General features: G+C 48.4%; 1 protein-coding gene across 1 annotated transcript in view; it reads right to left on the bottom strand.

Moving 5' to 3' along the window:
- Positions 1-581: 581 nt before the first annotated feature.
- Positions 582-7,412, bottom strand: part of RASGRP4 (RAS guanyl releasing protein 4) — a 25,849-nt gene continuing 19,018 nt past the window's right edge. Inside the window, exons 12-17 of the mRNA XM_029285496.1 lie at positions 6,797-6,906; positions 6,466-6,610; positions 5,247-5,283; positions 4,244-4,390; positions 2,890-3,107; positions 582-993 (exon numbers count right to left, since the gene is read on the bottom strand). Coding sequence (XP_029141329.1) covers positions 862-993; positions 2,890-3,107; positions 4,244-4,390; positions 5,247-5,283; positions 6,466-6,610; positions 6,797-6,906 — 789 coding nt within the window. The 3' untranslated portion in view covers positions 582-861. The remainder of the gene's footprint in view (positions 994-2,889; positions 3,108-4,243; positions 4,391-5,246; positions 5,284-6,465; positions 6,611-6,796; positions 6,907-7,412) is intronic.

Here is a 7,412-nt window from a genome sequence, read left to right as displayed (position 1 = left end):
GACACGGTTGAAATTTAGCCGTCTGGGATCCACTCGCACAGCTCTGACATTAATTGTTCTCACTCAGCCCAAACTCTTGCTGTGTAAAGATCCTGTTCTAAATAAAACTCTTTATTTTTCTGCCTTCTGGTTGGTTGTGTAGAGTTTCAGGCGGGGGGAATTCTGGGAGTTGAAGTCCACCCATCTTAAAAGCATGCTGGCTAGGGAATTCTGGGAGTTGAAATCTACCCATCTTAAAAGCATGCTGGCTAGGGAATTCTGGGAGTTGAAGTCCATCCATCTTAAAGCTGCAGGCAGTCTTCATGGCCAGGGTTGGTTTTTTGTGGGGTTTTTTTGCCATTTCACCAAAGATTTCTGGGTATTTTGCAGTGGGCCTGCGTGATTGAACAACTGGTCGTTGAAGCTCGCCCCCTTCCGTCTTTTGACATTTCTCAGGGACATTCAAACAGGTTGCTTTTAGGTTAGGGATATTAATGCCGCTGGTATTCATTCTTGTGCTCTTTATTCACAAATCCCCCAAACTGCCAGAGCCATAAAATGGGGCAGCGCGTACTTTACAAAAAAACAACATAATAAATAAATACAAATCTGAAGCTGTACGGAAAGGGGTCAGATTCACGCTGTTCCTTCTAGGACTGCAAAGGTTGTTAATTTCCTCAACTGGAAACTCAACAAAAACCCCTAGGACAGCATCTGTTCTCGGCTCCCAATTTTTCCTTTTTCTTGCCGTTTTAATTTTTCAGCGTCCTCCGCCAGTCTCTTCTCCTGATCTCCGGCACTTCGAGGCTCAAGGCTTGCCCGCCGGGAAGGGTCTCCAGTTACTAGAGTTTGCGGCAGAGAACAGCAGCGGAAGAGCTGATTTCAGATAAACCGGGGGGCGATTTCATACAGGGACCCCGGACTGCCGGCTTTCAGGAGCTGCCTGTTCTCGGCCTCCAGCTGTGTGTAGCGGTTCTGAAGACACTGGTTGGCGGTGACCAGCCTGTCCCGTTCCTGCAGGTCAGAGAAAGCGGTTTAGACAAGAACCAATGACACCTTCGCTCAGAGTGATGGGAGGCTGACATGAAGCCCCCCCGTGCTCCCCGAGCTTGGTGGTTTTCTTGCAGATGTTTTATTACAAGGTTGACTCAGCTTTCTGAAGTCAGTAAAATGAGGACCCAGATTGTTGATGTCCTGATTCTGTAAACCGCTTAGAGAGGGCTGTAAAGCACTGTGAAGCGGTATATAAGTCTAAGTGCCCTTCCTTCCTTCCTTCCTTCCCTCCCTCCCTCCCTCCCTTCCCAGTGGTTAGAATGCAGTATTGCAGGCTGACTCTGTCCACTGCCAGCAGTTCAATCCTGACGGGCTCAAGGTTGACTCAGCCTTCCATCCTTCTGATGTCACTAAAATGAGGACCCAGATTGTTGGGGGCAATGTGCTGATTCTGTAAACCACTTAGAGAAGGCTGTAAAGCACTGTGAAGCGGTATATAAGTCTAAGTGCTCTTCCTTCCCCCCTCCCCTCCCCTTCCTCCCTCCCTCCCTCCCTCCCTCCCTTCCTTCCTTCCTTCCTTCCTTCCCAGTGGTTAGAATGCAGTATTGCAGGCTGACTCTGCCCACTGCCAGCAGTTCGATCCTGACCGGCTCAAGGTGGACTCAGCCTTCCACCCTTCCATTGTCACTAAAATGAGGACCCAGATTGTTGGGGGCAATGTGTTGACTCTGTAACCCGCTTAGAGAGGGCTGTCAAGCACCATGAAGCAGTATATAAATCTAAGGGCTAAGGGCTATTGCTATTACTCAAACTAGGCAACATCCTCAAAGGGAGTGGGTTGGCTCTTATTTTTATATGCTAGTTTTCATATACTGTTTTATACATTTCTACATGAGCAGCTTGCCCTGTCAGTGTCAGTGGGCGTGTTCTCGGTGATTCCTTGATTTGGCTGTTGTTTACTGTTAGCTTGTTTGGCAGTTCCTTGATTGGGGTATTATTTACTTCTTATAAACAAGAAGTAAACAGTATTTCTTAATACCCCAATGAAAGAATTGCCAAACAAGCTAACAGTAAATGGCCCAAACCAAAGACCCTTCAAGATCACTCCCACCAACACAGACAGGGCATGCTACTAGTCTATAAAAATAAGAGCCAACCCCACTGCCTTCTAACACTGATGCTGTTACCTAGTTGGGTCATGAAACGTCTGCAAGAAAACAGCCAAGCTCAGAGCACCAAGGACCCCATAGTTCTCCTCCTCTCCTCCATCTCCTTTCTAGAACTGATGCTGTTACCTAGTTGGGTCATGAAATGTCTGCAAGAAAACCACCCAGTTCAGAGAGCACCAAGGACCCCACATTCTTTCTCCTCCTCCTCCTCCTCCTCCTCCTCCTCCTCCTCCTCCTCCTCCTCCCACTCTGCAAACCCCCCTCCCTTCTAGCACTGATGATGCTACCTAGTTGGGTCATAAAACGTCTGCAAGAAAACAGCCAAGCTCAGAGAGCACCAAGGACCCCTCATTTCAACCTTGAGCTACAAATATTCGCCTTTATCACTAACATATAGGCATCTTTCAAGCTCTGAGATACAGGTAGTCCTTGACTTACAATTATAATGGAGCCTGGTCATTAGTCATGACTGTCAGAAGCTGAATCACCCAATTTCACCAGCTCTTTTTGAGGTGGACGTGCACAATGCCACGGTCGTTAAACAAGCCACTGGTTCTCTAGGGGGCCAGTTTTGGCCAGTAAATGCCTATTTTTGACCGAGCTGTCGTAAAATGTGTTCATGATCCTGTAAGACACCGCAAACGGGCTAGGGAATTCTGGGAGGTGGAGTCCACCCATTTTAAAATGCCTGGGGGGGGGGTTGAGAAACAACGAGTTCCACAACGATTTCCCCTGTCCATATCCTCACCTTTTCCAGCTCTTTCACCAGTTCCAGGAGCTGCTTCTGAGTTTTGTTGCAACTACCCGGCGGCCGTTCTTCCCGCTCTTCAGCTGCTTGGCCAGTCTGCTCGGTCTGGGTGGAGGCATGTTTGACCAGCCGGCTGCCCGGGCTGGTGGACAACGAGACCATGGGACTCTTGCCCTGTTCCCATCCTGGTGGGAAGAGAAACATTTCTTCCTCTGAGCCTGCAAGGTGAAAGAAAGAGGCCAGGTTAGCCACAGAATAAGGACATCAGTCCAGATCTCAGACACGGGAGATGCTGTTGGGGTGATCCTCGCGTCCTTGGCCAGGTGATCTTTGAAGCGGTTCATCTTCAGGCTGTGATAACTTGGGATGGGATACTGTAGGTAGTAATAGCAATAGCCACTTAGACTTATATACCACTCCACGGTACTTTACAGCCCTCTAATTGGTTTATAGAGTCAGCCTGTTGCCTCAACAATCTGGGTCCTCATTTGACCAACCTCGGAAGGATGGAAGGCTCAGTCAACCTTGAGCTGGTCAGGATTGAACTCCTGGCAGTGGGCAGAGTCAGCCTGCAATACTGCATTCTAACCACTGGGAAGGGAAGGAAGGAAGGAAGGGTACTTAGACTTATATACCGCTTCACAGTGCTTTACAGCCCTCTCTAAGCAGTGTACAGAGTCAGCACATTGCTCCCAACAATCTGGGTCATCATTTTTCCAACCTCGGAGGGATGGAAGGCTGAGTCAACCTTGAGCCGGTCAGGAGCGAACTGCCGAGCTGCAGGCAGCGGGCAGTCAGCAGAAGTAGCCTGCAGTACCGCATTCTAACCACTGCGCCACCACAGCTCTCAACAATCACAACTGAGCCCAAAATTTCCGTTGCTAAGCAAGGCAGTTGTTAACCGAGTCCTGCCCCTTTCTTGCCCCTTTTCTTTGCCAGAGTTGTTAACCGAATCATTGCGGTTGTTAAGTCAACAACCTGGACGTTGTAAAGTGAATCTGGCTTCTTCCCCATTGACTGTGCTTGTCCGAAGGTCGCAAAAGGGGATCACAATAACCTCAGGACAATGCAATCGTGCTAAACACACGCCCGTCGCTAAGCGGGCGGATTTTGATGCGACTCTGGAGGTGGTGCAACGGTCATAAGCGCGAGTCACTTTTTTCCAGTGCCGTTGTGACTTCGAACCCTGGCTAAGCGAACGGCGGTCAGTCCAGGATTACCTGCGCAGGTAAACCTCGGCTTAACGATCATAAATTGGGAACAGAATCTCCGTCAACGAAGCAAGGTGGTCGTGCGTGTTCTTTTTGGTTTTGTTTTTTAATTTGCTTTTTTAATCCCCAACGACCCACATTACCAGAGCTGGGATGGTGACTGGTGGCCAACGTGGCTGTGCGCGGTGTGCTGTCGGAGGAGGAGGAGGAGGAGGAAGAAAGGAAGTGGCGACTTTGACACTCCAACTCCACCTGGTTCTTGCAGTGTTTGTGACAGATCATGGAACAATCTGGAGAGGATAACCAAAAAAAAAACCCCAAAAGGCTTCAATTCAAAGCAATGAGAAGATGGAGCCTCGCCCCAATGGCTCCTGCCCCCCCCCCGTCTTCTCCAGCCTGGTACTACAACACCCATAGGGCTGGGTCAAGGCACTTTTATTGCTTCAGCACTAAAGTATACTTTTTTCCCCCCTCGCGAATCAGGAATGTGACTGAAGAGTCAAACTCCAAATGAGGAGCAGAGGAGGTCAGTAGCGCACTTTATAATCATTTCAGTTATTTAAATTTAGTAACTGGAGCAGTGGGGTTGTGCAGTTGTGGTGAATTGGTATCAGAGTGTAAAAGGAGGTGTTTCTCTCCCCCACCACACACACATTTTTTTCCTGGGTGTGCTTTGTAATTTACCTCACGATTTACCTACGGTGTTGATTTACCTCAGGAGGCTGCTCCTGTTTGCCTAACTGTCTAGTTTGGTGTATATATAAATTGAGATTTGCTTATATGAAACTACGGGTTTCGTGTCAGCCTCCGTGGCTTCATTTGGACACCGGTTCACAATTTCCTTGTGTTGGTAGTGAGTAAAGGTGAATTGTAGTTATTGTGAGGATTATTCTCCAGCTTAATATAGTGTCCTGGGTGCTTTTGAGCTGGGATTGTTTTCTGGCAGACGTTTCATTACCAAACTAGGTAACATCATCAGTGCTAGAAGGATGTGTGTGTGTGTGTGTGTGTGGTGGGGTTTGCTAACCCTAAGCCCCTTTTTACACCCAATTGCAGCTGTCCCAATTTGGAGGGGGGGTTCCCACCTCCTGGCATTCCGAAAAGCAGTTGTACTGCCCCGCAGAACCCAGCAGAGGGCGTACTCACCTCTACATCTGTATCCCTGCTTGGAGACTCCCCATAGCTACATCAGGAAAGGAAGAAAAAAAAGGGGGGGGGGTCAGTTTAAATTGCAAGAACCCCTTGAGACCACATCTGGAGGATGCAAACCGCTCCACGAGCATCCCCAGCCAATTCTTGCACCCTATTTTAACGTGTGCCGTTGTGCCCGCAGTTAAAAATGACAATAGAGCTTATCTATTTTATTTTCGTTCAACTTCTTTGTCGCTTCGCTTCCCACCTCAAATATACATCTTGGTTTGAGAGCTTTCCTTTATTTTTTTTTATTTTTATTTTTGTAGTCCCCAGAGTTAGCTTCCAACAGGAGGGTTATGGCTGGGGAATTCTGGGAGTTGAAGTCCACATCTCTTAACTGGCTAAGCTTGGGGAGCAAGGTTTTAGAACCGTTCTCGTGCATACGCAGGACAGCGAGAAAATGGGAATAAAGCATCCTTGAAGATACTCTGGCCTCAAATCACTCTTTTTCAAAAAAACAAAATAGTATGTTCCTAGTCCTGATGGAGGGCCTCGAAGGCTGAGAGACTAGCAAGGCTGATAGTTCCGGAGGGAACTACTTAAATATGGAGGCTAAAACATATGAAGAACGATTGCAGGAATTGGGTATGTCTAGTCTAGTGAAGAGAAGGACGAGGGGGGACATGATAGCAGTCTTCCAGTATCTCGGGCTGCCCCAAAGAAGAGGGAGTCAAGCTATTCTCCAAAGCACCTGAAGGCAGGACAAGAAGCAACGGATGGAAACTAATCAAGGAGAGAAGCAACCTAGAACTAAGGAGAAACTTCCTGACAGTGAGAACAATTAACCAGTGGAACAACCTGCCTCCAGAAGCGGTGAATGCTCCAACACTGAAGATTTTTAAGAAGAGACTGGACAGCCCTTTGTCTGAAATGGGATAGGGTTTCCTGCCTGAGCAGGGGGTTGGACTAGATGACCTCTAAGATCCCTTCCAACGAGGAGGAGGAGGAAGAGAAGGAGGAGGCGGATAGGGTCTAGCTGCAAAATGTCCTTTCTGCCACTACTGGCTTTGGGCACAGGTGCCAATTCTGGGCAGCCTCTTCGGTTGTCTTTTGCACAACATAGAAATAATGTTGTGCAAAAACATCTCTGCTATTACATTTCCAGCGGCCATTTCTGCCAATGCAAAATTGGGGGGGGGGGAGAGATATCAGGAAAGGTGCGTAAACTCACAAAGCCACCACAGTGGTCGCAGAAGGTGGGTTTCTTAAAGCTGACCTCTTGGAAATCGTGCAGGAACCCAAGGCCCAGCCTAGAGAAGATAGCGCAGGCCCTCATGAAATACTCCGAAAGATCTTCTCGACTCCAGGTTCCTTCCCTGCGATAAAAGAGAGACAAGTTTGGTTTGGCGGTTGAAGCTAGGAACTGGGTGTTTGTGAGGTCTCCTTCTGCCCGTACTCGCAGGCGATCCGGGTGGGCCTCCCGTTTCAAGGAGACACGCCCTAGATTTCCACTTTAACGACAACCTGGCAGTGCCTCCTTTCCACGCAGGCCCAGTGCTTACCGTTCTCTTTCCAAGCCGTAGAAGGAGAAAGGGAAACTCATAGAAATGTTCTCAAAGTCTTCCTGAGAGATGCTGTCCCGTTGGTCAGGATCGTAATTCTTGAACACGGACTGGAGGGGGGGAAGAGAGAGAGAAAGGTAGAAAGGCGGCGATGGAGATGGAAAAAGTCCGCAGAGTATTTATTAATAGAGGAGAATATGTACAGCTCAGGGTTCACCTGTGGGGTCCTCGGTGCTCTCTCTCTCAGCTTGGTTTTCTTGCAGACATTTCATTACCCAACTAGGTAACATCATCAGTGCTAGGAGTGGGGTTTGTGAAGGAGGAGGAGGAGGAGAAGGAGGAAGAGGAGGACTGTTGGGTCCTTGGTGCTCTCTGAACTTGCTTATTTCCTTGCAGACATTTCATTACCCAACTAGGTAATATCATCAGTGGTAGAAGGGAGTGGAGTTTGTGAAGGAAGAGGAGGAGGAGGGCTGTGGGGTCCTTGGTGGCTCTCTGAGCTTGCTTGTTTTCTTGCAGACGTTTCATTACCCAACTAGGTAACATCATCAGTGTTAGAAGGGCAGTGGCGTTCATTCTCTGTTGATATATTTGTCAGAAGCTGGCTGGGAAGGTT

Source organism: Protobothrops mucrosquamatus, unplaced genomic scaffold, assembly GCF_001527695.2.
Source record: "Protobothrops mucrosquamatus isolate PMUCROS unplaced genomic scaffold, P.Mucros_1.0 scaffold1773, whole genome shotgun sequence".
Taxonomy (NCBI): domain Eukaryota; kingdom Metazoa; phylum Chordata; class Lepidosauria; order Squamata; family Viperidae; genus Protobothrops; species Protobothrops mucrosquamatus.
Note: the sequence above shows the minus strand (reverse complement) of the source record. Positions and strands in the feature narration are given on the sequence as shown.